Below are 23,042 nucleotides of genomic sequence, written 5' to 3'. Positions count from 1 at the left end.
GCCACGCTGTTATCGCTTCGACAGCAGACTACTGATTATTTAACATGCTCGTGCCAGCTTCACCAAGTTGTTGTACTTATCTTCTTCATTGTTCTATTATTCTCCATAGAGAAGATCATTCTTCAAATGATCGGTACATAATTCAGTTTCTGACTACAGGCACTTGACGACAACCTTCTCCATAGGATTCACATTCCATCGTGTCGCCTTCGAGGACCGCATCCAGGAAGTAAATAAGGCTACCAACGTGCTGGATCACCTCAAGGACTACAAGCCCACACACAAAAATCGGCAGTCGGGTTTCAATTTTGGCCGAGTCATCTTTCCACCACTCCGCGCTCCCCAAAGTCGGCCTTTGACTCCTATTGAGAGTCAAACTGAAGATCCCCAAGCTTTAGAAGCTGGATTTGCTGCTGATAATGATGAGATTCCCGCAAGTGCGAAAAAATATCGGAAAAAGCAGCGATCGAGTAAGAGCTGGTTTGGCGGGGGTAAACGAGTCCCTACCTCGGATCCGACGAACGACGCTTTCACCGCGGAGATGACACCCATATCTTCGGGTCGGGATGGGGTTAGTAATATATCATCAGCTGATGTCACGAGGGGGAGTTTTCAAGGGGAAAGATCTAGATCAAATTCCCCGTCACCTCGTTTTGCGTTGGGGTCCGGAAGTCAAACTCACACCTACCCTCCTAATAACAATGATTCTAATCGTCGTGTGGGGGGTGGTGAGACGGAGGTGACGGATGATGAAGGTTTTGGAGCTGTCGCCACTACTGCTGCGAGAGTGTTGAAGACTGCTGTGTTGCACGATGCGAGGAATATCAAGGGAAAGGACATCACGGCCGCTGATCTGGGCTTCGCGATCAGCAGCCCTCATGAAGCGAAGGTTGGCCGTTGTTTTCGTTGTTCACACCTGTGGTCCGACTTACGTGGTGTAAACCCTCTTTCAACGATAGAAACTGGCGCGTAATCTTTATTTTGCTTTCCGAGGGGACCACAGACGTCGTCATCTCATTCCATCGGATTTTTATCCTGCCTATGGTACACATGAGGCAGCGAAGGAGGCTTTCAAGATTTTTGACAAAGATGGGAATGGAGATATCACTCGAGCGGAGATCAAGACGACCATCTTGAAGATTTACAAAGAACGTCGGTTCTTGGCTAGAAGTTTGAGGGATGTGGATCATGCGCTGTCGTCGTTGGATATAATCATGATGGTGTTCTTTACGATGGTTCTTTCTTCAGTAAGTGTTCCATCCTTTTTGTGTTGAGTGGCGAGAATGGTCTTCTTTTCTGACGTGACTCCTTACTTAGTCTCGCTCTCTGTTTTCAGTGTCTCCATTGGGTAAGTCCGGGTGGCGGAAATAGTGGTAAACGATAACATGAACCACTTCCGCTTTTTGTATTCTCGAGTGGATTATATTGATTTGTTCATTGACTCGCACTAGAAAATCCCTGGCTTCGATCTATACTGTACGTATAATCTGAGACCCCATAAACCCTTTTTTCCCCAACCGACTTATTTTTGTTCTCATGTTCCAACAGCTCGGTCTTGCTGCCTCCTTTGTTTTCAAAAATTCTGCGTCGAATGCCTTTGATGCAGTTATCTTCCTTTTCGTTACCCAGTATGTATTATTTTGTCCATGCATGCTCGTACCACCAAGTGACTGACTGGTCGTTTCTTCCAGTCCGTTTGATACCGGTGACAGATGCTTCATTGATGGAGAGAATTTAGTTGTTAAGAAGATGGGTCTGTTCGCGACGACTTTTACACGCGCGGATGGGACACAGGTTTATTACTTCAACTCGCAACTCTTCGTCAAGTTCATTTCCAACGTGCGCCGTAGCGAGGTAAGTGACTGAAAATGACATGGTTTTCAGTGCTGCTTACATTACACGTGGTTCAAGAAAATGTTTGAGAATTTGAGGATCCAGGTCAATTGGCGGACGCCTCTCGAAAAACTTGATCAACTCGATAAATGCATTAATCATTGGATCGAAACTGATGATAATCGCTGGTTCGGAGGGGGCACTAATTGTACACTGCAACGTATCGACAATCAGAGGTGTGTACCGATTAGGGACCGTTGCCGGAGATCGTAGTCCGAAGCCTATTCCTTGTTCTCAGGAGTCTCGAAATTACTATGGGTATCCCCCACAATAGTAACTGGCAAGATTGGGGGGCTTATTTGAATCGCAAGACTGTCTTTCATGCTGCCGTCAACCACTACTGCCGCGAACTGGGTATCACTTGGGTCAACTCGCCGCAACCCGTCCTACTTGTGAATCCGGACGAGAAGATGGCCCCTCGTCCGTCTGCGTATGATGAAGGCAATGTTGCCATTAACGAAGCGGAACCTCCGTCTCCAGAAGTCAGAGAGATACCTGTTTCACCCAAGTTGCCTCCACCGGCACCCAAGCCCGCGCTCTTCTTTAAGCCTCCAGCGGAGGAGTACGCTGCTGGCATGCGTCTCAGAAAGTCTAGGAAGAATGCGGCACGGGCCAACCACGACTTTTAGAATGCACTCCCCAAAGCCTCGCCACATGTTGTTTTCTTTTTTGTCTCCGCCAACCTTGCTTTCGCGACAACAAACCGATCTGCTCATTTTTCAATATCTGACCAGGCGATCTGAGCTTTCTTTCTCGATGCTGGCCATCTTCACCCTTCACCATTAGTGCTAATCTCACAATGTTCCTTTTTGCTCCTCAAACTGGCGACGTGTAATTATCATTTTTTTGCTGCGTTAATTTTCATCTTGGGAATTGTTCCTATTGTTGTTCCTCGCCACGCGGGCGTTCGCTTTATCACAAGGGTTCGTTGGCCAAAGAAAACTGAGGAAGTGACTTTGCATCCGGCAAGTGGCAGGGCATAATGACTGCTTATTATGTCTGGCCTCTCCCTCGTGTCTCCTCTCAACGATTTCCCCCCCTTAACGTCTTCCTGACTCTAGCCTTGTTCTCAACTCTTTACGAGCTTGAGGTTGTCGTCATCCCTGATGCCGGAGTTCAGATTCATAAATTACTTCGTGGATGACAATAATGCTGACCATGGTGAGTCAACATCTCATCCGAACACGCACCCAGGCATTGGCACGTCCACCAGGACCCAGGGTCGCCACATCTACCCTTGCCCATCAGGACAGTTCTTGGTGGCACGTTGTTTACATCCCCATCCATAGCAGTCGACGAAGAACAACGTGACAACCCTGAGCCATATCCGGAGCGGACTGCCATCAGCCGGCATCCTGGGCCAGGTAAGTTTCATTCGGCTGTGTGGTTGCGCATCATTCTGAATCGCTACCCGCTACAGATCACTCCGATAACGGGTCCTTTATCGGCGAGGACGTCGAGTACGAAGAAGACGGCTCATTGTGGCTACAATCCCCATCACCCACCTCGGACGCCAGGACCGGAACGCCACTATATGCGCTGGAGATGTCCCCCTCCGAGATGCATTCCCAGTCATCGGGCTCATCCCCCAGATTGATCCGCATCCCGGCAACCAACTTCCTCGACGCGCGCTTCGCACTCATGCCCGTCCATGTGAAGTCGGCTGGCGAGAGATCTTTCACAGGAGAGTCCAGCAGCTTCTCCTTCTTATGGGAAGACAACAGAGGGGAACCGTTCACCCGCGTGCTTCCGGCCTTAGGTACGTCGGAGCCAGCTAAGGAGCCTCTTCCCCGGCGGTTCTTGAATGGAGTGCCAGCCTTCTACCAAAACGTCCTCATCTGAAGGCTACCTCGCCTTATCCTCTCGCCCGTTGCCTTTCTCATCGTTGTCCTCATCTGTCACACGTCCCCTGCTCATGGCCCGTGTCCTCCATTTGTTGCGTGCCTGTGAATTTTGGTTATCTTTTCACATTTCTTGCTCTAATATTATTGTTATTATTGTCCTTATTATCAATTACGATGCAGTTTCCGGGTAGATGTCACCCAACCACTCAAGCATTTGTACACTGGTAAAGGACCATGTGCATCCTTCGATTTCGGAACAGGAATGCAGTAGTATCCTTATTCCCTTAGGACCATGCACAATGCGAGCGGTTGGTCGACTTGACGGACTCTCATGCGTAATTGATGCCACTGCCAAATCCGATACTCAGATCAATTGAATTGAGGAAAGAAGTCCACACCAGAACTAAAGTTATTTTCAAATCCAAGTGGATAGCTTGCGGGAGCACTTCTATATCCCACGTCCACCCCTTCCTCCTCGCGCGCCACGGGTCACCTGAGATGCACCTCGTCCTGTCCCCCTCCCTTGGGAAATGGGTGAGTCCGGATTATGTTCGTACCGCTGAAAAATGCTACAAAATCTACCTCGGGGTTGCGTTCCTCTCGCTGTTAACATGGAGCCATGTATCAGTAGGTGGGGACTGAGATGCGCAAACAAATTACCTCCTCTTGTGCCTCCGCCACGCGCTCTTCCAGCCTCTCGGGCCCGTTGCTGCTCCTCTTTCACGGTGTCTAATAAAGCATCTGGGACGCGAATATACTTTATCTGTGGCGCTCAAGTCAGCATAGCACACTACGTGCATCAGCGTGTAATCTGATGAATAATGATCAATCCTAATGTACTCACAGTGCTGCCGCGGATATAACACTCTTTCAGGCGCCAGAACTTGTCTCCTTCCGGACTGGTCTGGTAGACCTCTCGAAGTGTTAAGTTCATGTAAGTATCGCAGTCAACAAGGTGTCCGTTAAACGTTTCCCCATTCTTTAACTCCACAAGCTGAAGGCAAGTCATCAGAGTTGAAAGCACAGCATCAATCGGTTCCTGAACATGCCATTGGTTTGTTTTGGGCAGCATTTAGCAGAGACAGCGGCAACTTCACGATACCCATTACGCCCCATAAGTTAGACAAGCTTTCGGACCACGTAACATATTCAGATACGGACCATGACAAAACTTAACACAGATCGATGAAGCAGGACGGTGGCAGTGCCGCGGTTTAGCACAGCCTCTTAAGTCGGCGAACGCCGATGCAGCCACGGCATTCGAATATTGCGGATGCCGAGTTGGTGGAGAGTCCCCTTGTACTCTCGCTTGGTACTTATATACGCGTGTGGGAGAGCTTATGTAACTGACGTCTCACACTGTCGCATCGATTCGGCAATCAGTAACCCACCAACGCAAAAGTTCTTGGACGAATCCGAGGCCACACATTTTGTTTTCGATCTCTTTTAATCGCCAGATGTTAGTCTTTAGCAGCTGCTACAAAGTGGCTCAGATATGCTCCTCGAGATCTTCTAATGGAGACCATCGGACCCTTCCTGACGACTGTCGTGCCGGTATAATGACCCTCGTCGTGTGCCCCCGAAGATCCGATGCCCGATTCCTGAAACTGCCGAGACCGCCCCACATGCTCACCTGTATTATTTTTCAGAAGACGAGCCCGTTTTTTCCCGCATATTCGGCCGATGCCTTGTAGATTTCCTCTCCGGACGCTCAAGGAAGAGGGAAAATATAACAAAAACTACCAGTGAACCCTTCCGGGCGGTTCCCCCTCCCTTCATTTTCACTGTCGATGTCGTGACTTTTCTGTCAGAAGCGAAGATGAAAGCCCAAGGCTATCCTTGACATTTCGTCTAAGAATGATGCGTCGCGATTATGGGCACCTTATGAGCGAATGGAGTGCAATACTTTGGCCAGCGGGGTTAGCCGACGCGCTCCCGCTCTAATAATCAGCTGCCGTGCCATAGCGCATACCAACAAACACTGGGACCCAAATCTTATCAAATATTTCATTCCTCGTGTCAATCGATGCTCAGTTGTGCACCGATCTTGTGATTCTCTGCGACTGACTAGAGTCATTATGTCCAGAGGAACGGACATGGAGAAGAGCTACTGATCGAATGCCCAGGGATTCGGGCCTTACCAGCTCTTGGACGGCAAATTTACCTGACCCAAGTGTGTTTCTAGACCTGGAGGATCTTCATGTAACAAATTAGCAACTTCACCAAGTCCTGCGGCGTTGAAAGTCTGTACACACTCGTTCTCATTAAAACATCCTCTGCCTTGTCGATGCTCCATGCCTCCGAAGCTTCGTAGAGTTTGTCCGTCGTGCTGGTCCTGCAAGGCTCGCTTTCGTGTCTCTCGCTACAGGTGATTCACCCGTCAATTGCCCAAAAATGTGGATGTGATTTCACATCCTGGCGTACTGGCCCCTCGATATCGCACTCAGGTCTCACAAAGTTGCCCCAAGCCTTCGTGATTTTTCACGCCAACAACATGCATAGTCTACTATCCGATACGGGCTGCTCAATCTAGCCCCGACTGCTCTGCCATTACCGCCTACGGCCACGGATCTCTCCGTGTATGATCCTGGAAACTCATGGTTGCCCTTGAAAGCAGTGCAGGTTAATCTTCACTATGCGGCATGTGCCACAATTATCGGTCGCACCACGATCAATCGGCAGCAAGACACCGATGAGGATGCAGGCAACCACTTCTCGCGACACATCAACTGGAGAATTTGCTAGGACGTGGCGCCTGCATTTTATCATATGACGTAGTGGGGGGACATAGCCCGCACACCATCCAGCGCGAACCTGGCGAGACTAAAGGTTCTGGTTCACGCATCGGTGCCGCAGCGGCGGGCGGGTGGTTCACCAGACGCAAAAGGCAGAAAATAAAAAAGGGTTGCATGGGCGTATAATCATGACCGTCCATTTTGATCTACCGATTGATTTACCTATTGGTTGTATCCCTGCGTGCTGTTCAGCATGTGCACTGCAAGGCTGCGTGCCGTGCCTCAATGTCAGGTAGGCATGCAATGTTTAATTTCGAGCTGGGCCCAGTGGCACGAAGTAGCCCGACAACCACAAAACGTCGTTTCCTTCGGCGCGGGAAGCTGGTATCACTCGTAAGCTGCCTCCGAGAGTGGGGGGATCGATGTTCCGATTGTGTGCATAGCTCAGAAAACTTGATGGATTATGCCAACTCCCCAAAATGGAAGCTATCTGAGCCGATTCCCCTTATAACTCGCGGCCAGTGGCTGGTTATTTGCGTCACATGCTGGGGCGCCATTTCCACTACACCCTTGTTCCACGTGTAGCAGGATCCCAATCTCTGTTATGTTAAGTAGAGTTGTGACAAGTCTGCGTTTCCGTGGTGGAATGGGGAAGTATTAATTGAATGGGCACACCTGATGAACTTGACATTCGGGAGCCGTACTATGTGAACGGTTTCTCAACACCAGAACATTCTCGAGTGGTCTATCTATTATAGAAAACAAGTACTCTCCAATCGCTGTCCGGTGTATATCCCTGCATGAAATGGGTCTACTTCAGACAATGCGTGGGTCATGCACTGCCACATTGAAACCATATGTGGAGGGACTCGTAATCATGTATTAGTCGCGGAGGCTTGGGTATCGCACCTACTAGCAGAGGCCGGTGAACTCCCTTAGATGGTCTGGAATTCCACTCCAATGTGACATGTTTTCCTCATGAAAAAGCCACACCCGTGATCTGAGACGTCGGATACCGAGTATTAGTGGGGTATCCGCATCTACAGGCCGAGCCCTTAAATATATAGCCAGAGAGAACCTACGCCGCTTGCGTCGTCCGCCAAAGCAGCAAGGGTTACATGCAAGACAAAGGAGAAAGACAGAAACAGAATAAAGGAACAAGGACGCATTGCCCCATCCCAGCACCGCTGTGTAACCTCAAGTTAATTATATACGGCATCCCGACGCTCCCCCAAAAGCGCGATTGTACGTTCCGGGTCTTCCAGCTGAGTGGATCCGCCCCTGACCGCCTGTGGCGTTGAGCTGTTACTTCCAACAAAACGAAGCACCAGGTCCCCCTTCTGTCTGTTTAGTTCATGTCTTGACATGCCCTGTGATACCCTGCTCAAGTATCCTTCCAAACCAATGTCTTCCTGACGAAGTAGATATCGTTCACTCGCAGATCCCGAGTATCCAGAGGTAAATTGCTGCCTGCAGACATCACTTGTGTAGTCCATGCCGCAAAAACGAACATGCCTCAAGCCTTTTCCGTGCAAGAAACAATAGTTATTGATCGGATCGATACCCCCACCAGGGAAAGTGTTTCTCCCAGCAGCACCACTTCCATTGCAGCCATCCTGGAACGCACCCGATCTACGGGGCGACATATATATAGTGGTCCTGGGCGTTGAAAATGCTTACGGCCGACTTCGTGAATGGGGGTGAGACCAAAATTATAGTAGACGCTATAACGGTGCTTCCACTGATAGCGTCCATTGACACCGTCAAGCTTTCGATAGAAGCACTCCCAGGAGAAGCAAAAGTAGCCCGCGAGTGGCTACCCATTTGCGATGGCAGAATTGAGTAGATGTTAGGCTAAACTGTTGCTGGTAATGTACCGCTGAGTCTGAACTTAAACGGAGTTGACGAATAGTCCATGTCGGGCCTGCTGATCTCAACCCACACATTGGGCTTCCCCCGAGGGCGCAGGTAGCACCCTTCCTGCTGAAGAAAAAAGTTGAAGCGCTATACGGCAACCCCTAGCAAAAAGAATGGCCTACTCGAAGTCATGTCACTGGATCGTGGGGACAGAAGTCGTGTTCGTCAATTGGACTGCAATAAGAGCATATATAATTATATAAGCAGCACCGCAGACCCGATCAATTCAGTTATTTCCCCGAGTTCCCAACGTCACGGTTCTCTAGCTCTTCCCATAAAGAAAAAGCTAGTCACCTGTAGCTCACCTTTGCGAATTGCCCAAATTTTTCAGAGACGGTCGTGCCTGTTCCTGAGTAAGCCCCGAACCTGTCCAACAACCAGCACACCAATACATATCATCAATGTTATGCTATTCGCATGATACCCGTGCAGTCGTCCTTGTCACCTGTCACCACCACCTGCTGACACTACTGATACATCCACACCGTAACTTGCGTTTATGGTGAGGACAACGAAGGTCGCGGCGGTGGAAATTCCCGATTCAACCTCTGTGTTTGCCAACTGCACGTCGTTGGCTCATCCCATACTTTTTTTTTGCCGATTTGGTTTAGTGCTCCAAGTCTGACGCGAGGCTGAGCCTCGACCAGATTCAGTGATATCTTCTTGCTGTGGCGACGGGTGGGATTATGCGGTTGATGGGGTCGTCGCCTACGCATAATATTTATTTCTTTGATTGGACACGGGCTTTCGATCTCATTGAGGAGATCGAGAGCGTAGGCTAAAGCGCCGAGCAGGCGCCACCAGATGTGCCCCATGATACATCCACGCATTTCCTAGCCGCTTTCCTAGCTAAAGTAGGACCCGAAAATAACCCATGCACTGAGAGTGCCTGTGAGAGTGCCAAGGGCAGAGTTCTTCCGACACAAACGCAAGTAGGGAATATGTTTTCCCGCGTAGCTTCACACCGCCCCCTACAGGTAAGTCCGAGACATATTTTGGGCGTTGTGCCGGCAATATCGGATTTGGGGAGGTGGTTCCGCTCTGACTGGAGGTCTTACATAATAGTGGGCGCTCCTGTCCTGTTCCTGATGGCTCCCTAGAGCGATAAGCGGGTCTTCATCCTGCAGGAACTGTTGCCTGATGAGTGTGTGGTGCGGAGTGGCATGAGGCGGCCAAAGGTTCTGACTGAAGTTGCCCGGGTCCGCTTTCCAACAGCCCGACCCAATCAACTTTTGGGCGATTATTGTGATTAATATTCCACGATAGTAAGCTGGCCGCCAGGACAGGGTTAGCGAAATGTGTCCCCGTTCCGACTTTCAGCTATGCTGAGAACAGCGTAGCACTCGAGGGCTTGCAGCACCGCCCTGATAATGCATTAGTTTGCGGCTTGGATGTGCAGAATTTGGACGAAATGAAAACAATCCCAACGGACTGTTCGTCACAAAAGTTTCTGGGCTTCCTTCAGCCGGCAAGGATCTTAATTTTGCTAAAATCATTTTTCCGGTATTCTTTGTGGAGTTTCAACATCCATTCACTTGAAGTCAGAAGGATTCATATACTTTGCGCGTATCCCAAGGGTGAGTGTATTTCATTCGGGGATGTCCGCGAGGTTTACTTCGTTAGGTATTTTGGAAGTACACCATGTTGAAAATCACTGCAGCAAAACTTCTTCCCACTTTGGGCCGTTGATTCTCCCTTCCTATATAAGTGGGTGCTTCCCTACACACCGTTCGCCTCTTGACAACTTACTCTTGAGGCTATTGTCTTCATTTGCATTCCAAGGATGATCTCAACAGTGCAATGGCTGCTTTTAGCGGGCTTTGTTCTGTGGAAAAGTATCTACACCTGTCGTTGGAGGCGTCGTTCTAAAGGATTTCCCCACCCTCCTGGGCCAAGGGCCGGGGGTTTCATGGTCTATAGACTCCTTCGGGAAAACCTCAAATCTTCACTGCCTTGGAAAGCATTTTTCGAATTCCGAGGGATTTATGGTGTGTGATATTGGCACAACTCCTAGGGATTAAAGCACCTAAGGGGGGAACTCGCAGGTGACATCGTCGGCTTTAATCTTTTTGGTCGCCAGATGGTTGTTTTAAACAGCTATGAGGCTGCCAAAGATATGCTTGGGAACAATGCCGCCACTTATTCTGACCGACCTACAATGACCATGGTGGGAATGCTGTGGGTGGTAGAACCTTCTCCCTGGCGCCTGTCTGACTTTCCGCACTCGACATGTGAAAATAGGATCGGTACAGAAGACTCCGCTTTTTCTCTAGCTCGGTACGGGGTGGCGTGGAGAGAGCGACGAGGAATGCTTCACCAGTTAGTAACAAGAAGCTCAATGACGCGATTACATCCTGCTCTTCGGGAGGCCAGTCTACGGCTACTCGCCGATGCTCTTGAGAATCCGGTCGTATTTGAAAGCACTTTGCAGCAGTGAGTCTCAGGTGCATCGCGGAATTTCCCTATCGATCATCTGAATGTACACTCCAAGGCGCATCGGCGGGGCGCTTCTCGAAACGACGTATGGGATCACAGCCAAAGACGCCGAAAAGTTGGTAAGCAAAGGATCGAGATCCATGGTTTCGCAAGCTCGCTCATACACCTCCAGTATTTGGGTAGGAAGGGGGGATCCGGTGGAACATTTGGTTTTATAATTTTTGGCAGGCATTTGGTCGACTACTTTCCTGTCCTTGCGTATATTCCATGGATACGATTAAAAAAAGAGGCAGAAGTAGGTTTCCGCCACGCCGTGAGGGGTGTGTTCATTGGTATTTATGAATCTGCAGTTCCTCCGCGCGGCGCGTGAAAAGTTCCTGGATAAAACGTTCCAGCATGCATTGTCTCAAGACAAAGTAGGTCTGCAATGTAGCTTCCGTAGAAGCCTGGTAGTGATTGCCTTTAGTCTTTGTCTATTGTGAACAGACTGGTGTTATCTGGGAAGAACCCAGATTCCGTCAAGCTTGCTGCTGGCTCCTTCTACAATGGCGGCGTGGATACGACCCTCGTCGGGATAAAAACCTTCCTCGCTGCGATGATGCTTTATCCTGAGGTGCAAAAAAAGGCACAGGAGGAATTGGACGAGGTGCTCGGCACCTTGTCTGAGAATGAGGTGATACGTTTACCAACGTTTGATGAGTGCGTGGCGTACTTACTCTGGAATGTTCCTTATCCTTTTCTGACACTATTCCGTTTTGGTTTCAGTCAACATCAACTTCCATATCTAAACGCTGTGATCAAAGAAGTTCACAGATGGAATCCTGGTGTGTTTTACACGCCCATACGGACGGGTTCCAGGATTGATCCAGTCTATCAGTGCTTCCTCTTGGAATGGGTCATGCCCCTGTAAAGGATGGTATTTATAAAGGTGCCACATTGTCGTCTTGAGCAGCATAAACACAAGCTCACCAGCTCCGTAGGGTACTTTATCCCTCGTGATTCGATCATCTTCCCAAATCAATGGTTAGTATGTTCTCCGATCCTGCTCCGCAATGCTCGATGCTTGTCTCTCATCATTCGGCATGCTCAGGGGGATGAGCAGAGACGAACGTTATTACACAGAGCCCGAAAAATTTAAACCCGAACGGTTTTTGGGTGACAGTCCTGCTCTCGATCCTAAGGAATTCATATTTGGATTCGGCAGAAGGCAATTGTTTCATGCCCAACGTAACAATCTTCCTCAGTGACGATCCTTATTCTCTAGGAAATGCGTCGGTCTGCATTTTGCCGAAGCGTTCATCTTCATCACGCTTGCCTCTATCCTTTCTGCTTTCAATATCACGAAGCGCACAAGGGACCACTATGTCGAGCCCGACCTTCCCGCTGGTCTCGCAAGGCATGTTGTCGCCTCACCTATCATAACTAGTACATGCTTCTGAGATGACCCCATCTCGACAGTTTCATTGACGAAGTGGTGTGTGATTTAACTCCTAGGTCAATCGGAACTGTCACACTGCTTGAATCCCTCCACTCTTCCTGTTGAGCCTTCGCGATTATGGGATTCCGAACAACCTGGTCTGTGGACCCACAAGTTTATCCATTTCATGTACCACGTATTCTGCACAATGGGCAATTCAGTGCACAGATAAAAGATGGTGTCCCTTGGGCGATGGCCCTGGATCCCGGAGGGTTGGATCTTAGTTGTCTCGGCCGACCGAGAAAAGCACGTCCTATGGACAATTAAGCAAGCGGTTCAACTATAGAACCCCATCCGTCGGAGTGAAGGTCAAGGCGGTTTGTGTAGTCTAACGAGTAACGGACTGGGAAAGGGGTCAAGTAAGCGCATGACAGGACGTGAGGCGGATGAACGGTCCCCGCCCCCAAGTTTCCCACGCTCGGCCAATGCAATATTACTGTAGTTCAAGGGACACGCATTGCTTTTGACAAGAGTCCAGTCAGCATCCCTTTCACTCTACCGTAATTTCACATGCACCTTCGAAAGCTGTCATGTTTCATAAGTTCAATGCTAGCGTCCTCTTCGGATGAGGATGTTTGGCGGATGAACAGGATACAGGCGGCTGTTTTTCGGTATCGTTTCTGAGTTTCACCGAGCTTGGCTCCACAGATTCTGGGCTACACAAACGGCTCGCGGAGCGGGGGGTAAACCCATCCCAAGCTTCTCATCCGTGTTTAGCGTTTCCTAAACTTGGGGCCGGAAAGGCGCAAACCTCAAGTGTTTAAAAAAATAAAATGCAGGTTACGTCTGTCTTTAAGCTCTATAAAATATATTTTGGCTACGTCAGTCGATCCCCTTCGCGGGCTTCAATTTTCAGGGACAGCTTTCAACATGTTCATGTATATCACCAACTTTGTGCTATTGTGCTTGTTCACTCCAGCAGTGGCGACACCTGCGGAACGTGCGATCGCTTGTCAATCGCGCACAGCGCGGGGTCTTCAAGGACGTGCTACTGCCATTTCAGACGGGACCAGTTTCAGGTCAGGCACTCTTACCACTGGGCTTGTTGGTCTCAAATGGCAGGCCACTGGGCAAGTACTGTGCCGTCTGGGGAATTGTCGCTTGTCCCTCACCGAATTCTTAGTGCTTTATATCAAGGCGGATGCTCTGCCGGACTTCAGAATATCAACACCTGCTACGAAATGACGTTATCGTCCGACCCGAACGCGCAATTGGAACCCGATGCTGGAAGTCCTCGTCAACGCGTCGAGTTCCTCAATAGTCGCGTAGATAGTTCGTCGGGCTTCATCGCCAAACTGTATTTCGTATTCAAGCTTGATTTGTCCCAGATGGAACATACCGGTACACCTGGCGGTCCTATTTCAATGCCTATAATAGTCAGTATCCACATTTATGTAGTGGGTCTGTTATTCATGGCTCTGACGTTCCATCAGCCGGGGGGACCCGTTTCTTCCACACAATGCAAATGTTTGTCAAATGCTTGTTTTTCATTCGAATCGATGGCCTGACGACATTTCTGACTCCTAGATTCAGCGCCACCTACGGGGGTCCAGTTTACTTTACCAATTTGCTCGTACAGGGGCTCCAGTTCCAAGACGCGGTGACCAACGAGGTACTTGCCTCAATCCCCGTTAGCGACATTCTCTGCAGGCCACTGCAACACACTATCGACATCACATATGGCCAGAACGGGAGGATCAATTATGTCATTACTGATTCCACTACTGGCGCAATTGTCATGAGCTACCGAAGTGGGCAGAGATCGGTCGGAACGGGGGGAAACTATCTTAAGTTCGGGCTTTATCGGGGGACTTGGAGTGGGATGCCTAGCCTAAAGTAAATAAGTTTACGAAGTTTGGGCTGTTACTGTGCTAACTAGCGATAAATTGTCGTCAGGGCTTGGTATGGGGATTACACGGGAAGACAGGTGGCATAAACCGATGGGTCCCGTAGACAATGGTACTTTATGTGTTGCTGCTTTTGCCATCATGGACTCACCTCGACTTATATGCATATTAATAACTTATACTTGTCCAACATTTCTTTTCATGATTAACCGTCCGAATGTGTGAACTGGATACCCTCACAACATTGATTGAACGGTCGTGCGCCGAAGCAAAGGAAAACGCCCAAGGCATAGAGACCAAATACCGCCGAACGCATCCTCGAAAATCCATCTAATAATGCCGGAGCCTCAGGAGTTTTCCACATGATCAAAACCAGAAGGCCAAGCAATGGAGATCTCGAAACGTATTTGGTTCTGTTGGGGTTTGGTTTGGATAAGTTTAGAGCCCGAATGATTCAACTGGTGAGTATGCCATGTAGATTGAAGAATCAAGTTCAAATATCACTGAGATAGATACAGGAGGATCGAATATGAGCAAGCAATTATATTTGACGAGATAGTGCTGCTCAGCAGCTCATAATTGATGTAGCCAATTAACCATATGTTCTCGGAGCCAGCCACAGGTTCTATCGTATGCACACAGGTATATCACAGACTCGAGGACAAAAACGTCCGTGTACATTGCGTAAGTTCGAGCAACTTGCACTCCGCCCCAAGCAAAAGGCTAATATACGCCACCGAGCGACAGCACCAACAAGGGGAAGAGCGGACCGTGTGACTTAATAAATATGCTATCCAATTTTTGGGATACCCCAAGGATGTACGGGAGGAACCTACTGCCTCGAACCAAGCTAGCTAGCGCCTGCAGTTGGACGGATCCCTGATTAAGATCTGTCGTTCAATAGGATCAGAGGCATTAGCCCTTTGGGGGGGGGGGGGGTTCCTGCAGTGAGCCCAACACTCACACAAACGCAGATCAGGCACTATGGGGTAGGTAGTGTGTGGGAGGCTGGATGGATTGCAGAGTTAGGTCGGCCCGTTGGCCCATTTCGCCATCGCAGACTGGGAAACGTCGTTCGGACACCATCCAGGTCCCAATCCATTTTCTGAGACGATGAAACCAAATCCAAGATGCCGCCGCGCTACAGGCGATGAGAGGCCAGTGTTAACGGTCTTCATCGCCCTGTCCTCGGTTCAGGTGTTCCACTAGACTCTTCCCATTCACTCCCCAGAGTCATACCTCTGTGGCAAATATTTTATTGCACAATTTCCGACGCTGAAAATTCGTCATCTTCTTTCCCTTTTATATTCAGTTTCTTCCCTCTGTCTTTCCATGCATTCCCTTTACGTCATATCTGGTGTCCCCTTTTGCTTTTGCTTCTAATTCCCTTCCACTCTGCTCTTGTATGCCTGTTTGCGGACAATAGAAGATAGCTACGTTCGAGCTACCGAAGGAAGTAACTGAACGCAGTTTAAAAGAAACCAAGTCAATAACTGTCGTGGCGACCGATATAGACACTCTGAACCAATCACTTTTCCTCCTCTTTGTCCTCAAGGTCTTGGAAACCCCGGATGATGAAAAGATCATATCGGAACGGAGTGTGCAGGTGTTGCGGCGTCCTGTTTGTACCCAGGCACTGTATTTGCACTCTAACATCACACTGAGACGCCGCGTAAGTTGAGTAAATGAGCGAATACGAACTCTGCATGACTGCCCCATTCCAAACCTCCAAAGCAGCGGGAACACCGTAACCTCAGTAAGTGGGCTTGGTCTGTTCTCTCAGAGCTTACGGAGCTGGAGCCTCACTCAGTCAGACTGTTGCGATCTATTCACTACAATCAATGCCTCCCTCGGTTACATATGTAGGCGGGCTAACGACGGTAGATACAACAGATGGCGGAGTACAATGCATACAATGGCTAATGCCCATGCTGGGTATGGCTGATGATGTCATTGACAACGTCCTTCATCTTACGAAAACCCTGCTCCGACAACACATCCGTTTTCCATTCTTCACCCAGGAGATCCGGTGGGGGAACGTACAAATCGTATGGAGGCGACACTGGTGGAGGTGGAGGTGTTATCTTGTGTGTCACCTTGTCCCCAACGTAGATGCGCACAGAGGTGCCAAGAAAGCTAAGGCCCCAGAGGCGGGGCATTGGACAATCATAGAGCAACGCAAAGAAGCGAGTACGCATGTGTCGATCTGCACGGTGACGAGAGGCAGCTGCGCGAGCCCAGCTCTCATGTTTAACCTCAGCGAAGAGCACAGGGTTCTTGTGGGGATCAAGTACGGCAAGGAAAATGGTACTAGTTTCGGTGCCATCTCGAACGTCGTCAGGGGTAGGGAACCTGGGGGTGACATAGAAGTCGAAACCATCTCCAAAACAGTACTGCGAGAGTTTGATGTAGGGCCCATAATAGCGCTCCTCCACTGTGACATATTCGGCACGGGAGTATTCGAGGATGGCACACAGGCCATCAGGCCAACTGTTAGCTGTTTGGAACGCTAGGAAGAAAGTGAGGATGTGTAGAAAAGGAGGAAGCATTTTCACCGGAAGGAGCAGTTTACACAAAGAAGTTGGTTATAGCTCCTGCTGGAGAACCGTGTCTAATATTACGAAGTCATAGAGGCTGGAGTCCTGCCTAGAACCGTGTGCTGTGGGAGCGGAGCGAGTATTCTGTACAGACAGCTGCTCGTGATTCGGACTTCCTACAGCCTAACCCGGTTAGACCATGTGACTACTCAGTCACAAGACCTAGTTTCGATGACGTTAGGCAGGATACCAGCCTCTTAGATAGAGTGCCCGGTTGGGTCACTTGAACCTCGTGAAAGTTTCAGTAGCGCCGACCCTCACACTCTGTCATAGCCATGAGGATTGCGAGTAATTCGAGCAAAGATTTGTGCAAAAGGACAAAACGGGTCGCCTCGAACGATCGGTGACTGGTTTTGAACGCAGCCCCTTCGCACGGTGGAGCATGGACAGAATTACGCCCAAAAAATTGGCTAGATTAGCAGCGCTTGCTCAGACATGGGCTCCAGCATTGACAAGCTCCACCTGACCCACTTCGCAAGGTAGGTGAAGTTGTGGGACCCGTGGTTCCAATTTAATTCAAACGCCTCTGGTCGTCGTGAAAGACGGTGAGGCAATTTCTTGGAGCAGAAAACACCTTTGCGTCAAGCCAACCCTTTGGTTATTGGTCATCTAAAAATAAACTCCTATGTGGCTTCATCGAAATTTAGACCCTATTATGGGCGCCATGTTCTTGTGTTCGATCTCTACGCATTTCATCTACCAACGTCGGCAACAAATCGAAGAGAAACAGCAGGAATATTCCAGGTTGATGGCTCTGGCAAGCAAGCCAGAAGCTGGGCCTCAAGACTTGTCGCCAATCAAGCCCACGAACCAAAATTGCAGCGGGACTGTGGTCGCCAGCTTTAGTAGCTTTTTTGGAGGCCAAAAGGCTTCCAAGGAAGAATCAGACAGAATGGACGAAGCGGTATGGCGTGAATGGGAACAAGGTGCGTTGTCCTGATCCCAACGCAATCCCAGGAGGTGCTCATCCAATTGAAAAATCATTTTAGTCATGGAAAGAGAAGAGAAAGAGCGCGAGGCTGGAAGACCCCTTGCGGAAAACCCAGTACTAGTGGCTGCGCCACTCGTTCATGCAGGACGCTTTGACACTGAGTCACCGTGACCGCCACATTCTTCCACTTCTCCCACACCGGCAGATAGAAAGAGCACGTACTATGTATGATCTTGCGCGATTGCATTCACACATCCCTCTAGTACATGTTGAGCAATTTGCTTCATCTCAAACCGTTTACGAATTTGATGGCTAAATACATACCACTCAGGAATGAACGCCAATATTTACTCCGTCGCTTTGGGTCCCAATTTACTGGTCCCACCAAATCAGCGAGTGGGAACTTGCTTGTCTGCTCCCAATTATTCCATGAACCAAATGACACCCCTTCCCTTTTTTAGTATCTTTTGTGATTCTTGTCTTCAGCAAGCGCCAAATTTTTCCTCTGTAAATCCTAACCTCCCACCTCGCCTGTTTCGCCGAACCTGCTGACGAGTTCATGAATGTCGTGACCTGCCAAGACAACGTCAAAGAAAGTGTGCGATGCGGAGTAATATTGTGTCGGACTCTTCGTCATGTTGTGATGCATATTTGAACCTGCAGAAAAAAACAATGAACACTCTGTTCGGGGATTACGATGCAACGACCGGGACTGTGAGTGAGACGGATGTCACCCTCCTACATTTCTGACCAACGCCCTTGTGTAGATTGTTCGTGCTACATTTACCATATTCCCTGCGACAGAGGTTGAAGCTACCGCGGAAGCGAAGAGCTTAGGGGTGTCTCAACCTCAGCCTCGCACTCCCAGCTTCTCCAGCGTCCAAGTGCGATCCGGTTTCTTCTCTGAGAGAGAGCCTTCACCTTTGGGAGGTTGCTCCCAGGTCCGCTCCTCCTGATGGAAGAATGAGAATGACCCCTAGCACCGGCGGCGAATGGGAAGCTTGTGAGCAGTCTTCTCCTGTGTTCCCCTTCTATTTCCGAGGTTCTGACTTGTCCGGAACCCAAGGTAGCACCAACTGCAGCCCAACTTCCATGCAAGTCATCCTACGACGGGGGGACAAAGCATAAGTAATCCAAAGCGTGCAGTGGTTCAAGAAGGTTTCGAGGGTTTTCGCGTCTGATCGAGGCTATTGCGGACTATCCCACAAGTTCACCATTTCCCGAAGAGCATGCCTCGTGGTTGCTGCAGACTTTCAGAGACTTCTGAAGAGTTTCTCATTGGCTCTCGAACCTCCAAGCTCTGCTCAAACCCCCGGTCGAGGACGTAGACAGGCCTCCCCTGCTCCGACTGTGGCCACTCCTACAAATCCTTGTGATGTCGCCCCGCAGAGGAGTGCCACGTCGCTTCGGAGATCGGGGGAAACATTGCACGGTTGTCTGAGGAAATTGAAGAGTCAGCCTTCAACCATTCCAGATCTAGCTCGCACCAGGTATACGTTCAGTGACTCCTATATGACTATTCGGGCAACCAGAATGGGATCATTGACCAGGTGATATTCCTTCACCTGGGTCATACATGATGCATCGTCCGATGGGCAAGAATGATTGGGAGTCTTTTTACATTACATATCCTAGTCAATACAAGATCGTTAACCGTCCCGGGGTATAGTATGTGAATGACATGCTCAGTAGATAATAGAGTTCCAATACAATCATGACAATCCTTTAATCAGACCGCTGCCATTTTGATTTTCCAGTGAAACTTCCCCAATCCCACTCTTCTCCCCTTTCCTCCACTTTGTTACCATCTCACCAGCTAACACTGCCGAAACAGACTCGCCTTTTGTCCCTACAGTGATATGAAGCTTAATTTTGCGATCTTCGTTCATCGCAGCGAGAACGGCATGTGCTGCCTTAGAACCAACATCGTTCTCAGGAGTCTCGCGGACACGGAGGTCTTCGACTGTCAAAGCCATCACGTTCCCATCGCACAGAAGACTACCAATAGAGAAGTCAAACAGGGGCAGGAGATAAATAGTTGAGCTATTCTTCCGAGGACCTGGAGGTCTGTTCAATGCATTACAGGCATCCCATAGTCGCTCCTCAGCTGGGAGACTGTTGGAATGGACAATGGTGATGTGCGGCCTCGCGGAGTATCGTTTTTCCTCCTTTAACTCATCCCAAAACTTTAGGGCAACATTCGGCGCGTTGTCTTGCGATAATGCTTTTTCAACGATGTTTAGCAGATCGATTTCAGCCAGAAGTCCATAGTACCGCGCCCTGTCTTTCGTTCTTGTCGCTTGACTCTCCTTTTTGACAGTGACCTTATATCCCAGAGCGAAGTCACAGGCTTCGGCAATTTGCTCATCATTCGGCCGTTGAAGGTCTGGGAGAAGCGGGAGGAGACCATCGATAACCTTCCTGACATTCTCTTCTAACGACTCGGTTCGGGGTCCAACTCGATAACATCATCTACCTCCCCATCCGCAAGCTCTTGGGACCCTGTAATGAAAAGCCAGATAATCTCCTCGTGCGAGACGGCCGCAGGACGTAGGGACTGATGATTGTCCCCTCTGCGAAGTATACGATCCGCACAGAGACGGTGAACGGTGGCGAGGGGAGCCTTGCGGATATTCCAGTACAAAGCTATGAGACGAATTGGGAGGGGGTCGGCACGCTCCTCCCGCGCGACGCTTTCTTCGTATATGGTTCCCGCTTCAAGAATTCCTACCCTGTGCTGCCTGAGATGATTGTTCCTGCGTACGAAAAGATTCAAGAAAGTTCGGGATCCCTAGGAAATGGAAACGAACCGATCGGCGATGACCACGTCATACTCCTTCAACAACTTCGTAATATTACTTTGGAATATGGAGGCTGTTTTCTTGGCCTTCACATCATCGCTTTGAGTATGCCCAAAACCGAACAACCGAGAAAGGGCAACAGAAAGAGCAGTTTTGCCTGAAATCGATCACGTACGTGCGACCCGTTAATTCAGAAGATGACATTTATCATAAACAACGTACCGCAGCCAGGCACTGCAATAGGAACTATGATGGTCTTACCAAACTCTTTCCGCGGAGTGGTAGTGACGGCTTCTGGGTTGGCAAGAGCATGTGCCCCATCCTTTTTCAAGGCTCCCCCTGCGGCGATCAGCTTCCTTTGACCTGTGGGCGTCTCTAGCCACTTCAAAAACCTCTCTCGCGTAGCGACGACACCTTGGCCTTTCGAGAAACCCTCGAATTCTTTGGGGTGAGCGTCGATTTCATCCTCGACCCAGTTACGGTATACTCGAGATTCAGGCCGCTCCAGGCGCGACTTCGGTATGTTGAGTGGTTTGCTGCTATCGCGTTTGTATGATAGGATTGTCTTGGTGATTTCGCGCCACGCCCGGTACATAAGGTATGGTTCATCAAATTTCACTTTGAAAAAGAAATCCGTGCCGGGGGATAAGGAGGAGGTGTATGTATATCTCTTGGGTCGACTTTGGCAGGCGCCTCCGATGAATCGCGTGCCTTCACCCTGGTACGAACAACGAAACCCTCAACTGCATCACCGTTCCAGAAGCCCGTTTGGGCGACATCGTCTGTGAACTCTTTGACTTCATTAACGGAGTTGAGGGTTACATAGGCAGTTTTGATGAACCCGAATTCCTCAGCAAAGGCGTCAACGTCAGAAGGTGGAGCAGTCGAGAAGGCTCCTTGATTTTTGTTAAGGCCGTGTAAATGGAGGCCAGTGAGCTCTAGAGGGTACGCAAGGACGTGTTCCTCGAATGAATCGTCACAGAGCTTGGAACAGTAAAATCAGCATGGCTTTGGCGTGGTCAGAATGAGGGACATACTTCGGCCACCGCGGTTATATTTTCCCTTAGCAATCGGCTTGCAAGCTCCTCGGGCTTTTTCCCCTTGGCTTTGAGATGCTTATACAGCCATTTCTCCCCTTGCATTGCATGGCTAATTTCTGCTCCTGTATGTTGGCCTACCGAGTGTTTAGAGGTCACAATTAGCTTATCATTTGCGAGGGCGGCGACGAAAATGATGCAGCCGTTCGATTTAAGAGTAAGATAGTAGGGGCTGTTGTGTTTTTCTCGAGAGCTGGCCACTGCGTAAAAGCGGTTTAAATGGAAATCGCATAACAACGATTCGGAGCAGACTCACGCACCGTATTCCACGGAACTTCACCGATGTTGAAGAACTTATCATACCCACGAGCTACAACAGTGTGCTGACCTCCCACACCTGCGCATTTGTCATCATCAGTCAAAGCCTGGCCCCAAGGAACGCTATGATCACTTTGTGTAGTTCCCGATTTAGGCACTTGACGCGTGAAAAGGCCCCGGGCAAGCGTGGGGAAAGGACTGGATAAGTTGCATACTTAAACTCATTCATCTTCCAGCTTTGGACTTCAATGCTAAGATCTGCAGGAGCAAGGTGAGTCGTGGATTTAACGAGCCTTTTATCTTTGATCGAAAGCGCATTCAGCTTCTGAATGAGCGCATCTGTCTCTTCTGCGATGCTGTCTGAGACATGTCGCGCCTTAAACGAGTGTTGCAATTTACGAAGGGGCAACGAGTGGAGCTAAACTTGGAGGAATTGCAGAGTCTGTGATATTGTCCCTTGCCAAAACGGCGAAGGAAGAGATTCGGACGAGCCAACTTTCGAGAATGGTGACGGAATGACCCGAACTAACATGCCGTTTTGGTCGTGTTCCCCGAACGCACCCACGCTTCCTGTACGCATAGTTTTAGCCATAGCGTCCTACTTCCCTTGACAAACCATGTTTACATTACTCAAACGATGTTTAGCCCCTGACATCTGTTCTGGAAGACAACTCAAGCATCTCCATTCAAATTTTACGAGTACCGGCCCAAAAGTACTTGCGCTAAGTTGGTGCGAGGTATCTGCCTACATAATATAAGCCCTACCCTGATCCGATATACTTCCCCTCGTATTTAGCTAGATAGATCTTCCGAGCTTATCGGAACAACTGCTTAAGTGACCTAGTGAGTCCGTTTGAGTTTAGTCATCAGCTTCAGCCCATCTCGAGATCCTCACAGTTGGACGCCTAGAAGCGACCAGTTGAAATTCAACCTGCTTCGCATTTTTACCCGAAATCGTGGCTCTTCTATTACTTAACGTGAACGAATACAGCACGGATCACGGTGTGCGACTGCGATCATGAGGAGTACTAGACGCTAGAGAAAGCAAGGCTATACATCCCCGGAAGAACCCTGGCGTTGCATATATACGACCACACCCAGCATGCACTTGGAGCTGATGCATGAAGCCTGAGACTTCTCTGAAACTTCGGAAGAGGGTCACAAGGAAGCATTCTAGTATTCGGGAATGTTTCCAGGTTTAGGCGTCAT

The 23,042-nt window shown here is 49.4% G+C and overlaps 1 protein-coding gene across 1 annotated transcript; it reads right to left on the bottom strand.

Annotated features, from left to right (window-relative positions):
- Positions 1–15,989: 15,989 nt before the first annotated feature.
- EI90DRAFT_2986909 (uncharacterized protein) lies at positions 15,990–16,878 on the bottom strand. Its single transcript, XM_039056000.1, has one exon. The coding sequence runs from the start codon at positions 16,696–16,698 to the stop codon at positions 16,069–16,071; it is 630 nt and encodes a 209-aa protein (XP_038907296.1). The 5' UTR covers positions 16,699–16,878; the 3' UTR covers positions 15,990–16,068.
- Positions 16,879–23,042: the final 6,164 nt, after the last annotated feature.

The sequence above is a fragment of the Cantharellus anzutake genome (genome assembly GCF_015039405.1).
Source record: "Cantharellus anzutake strain C23 chromosome Unknown EI90scaffold_561, whole genome shotgun sequence".
Classification (NCBI taxonomy): domain Eukaryota; kingdom Fungi; phylum Basidiomycota; class Agaricomycetes; order Cantharellales; family Hydnaceae; genus Cantharellus; species Cantharellus anzutake.
The sequence above is the reverse complement of the archived record's forward strand: the minus strand, read 5'-3'. Positions and strand labels throughout refer to the sequence as shown.

Excerpts from the sequence above, each read along its gene's own strand:
- EI90DRAFT_2986909 (XM_039056000.1), bottom strand. The coding sequence starts at position 16,698 with ATGCTTCCTCCTTTTCTACACATCCTCACTTTCTTCCTAGCGTTCCAA.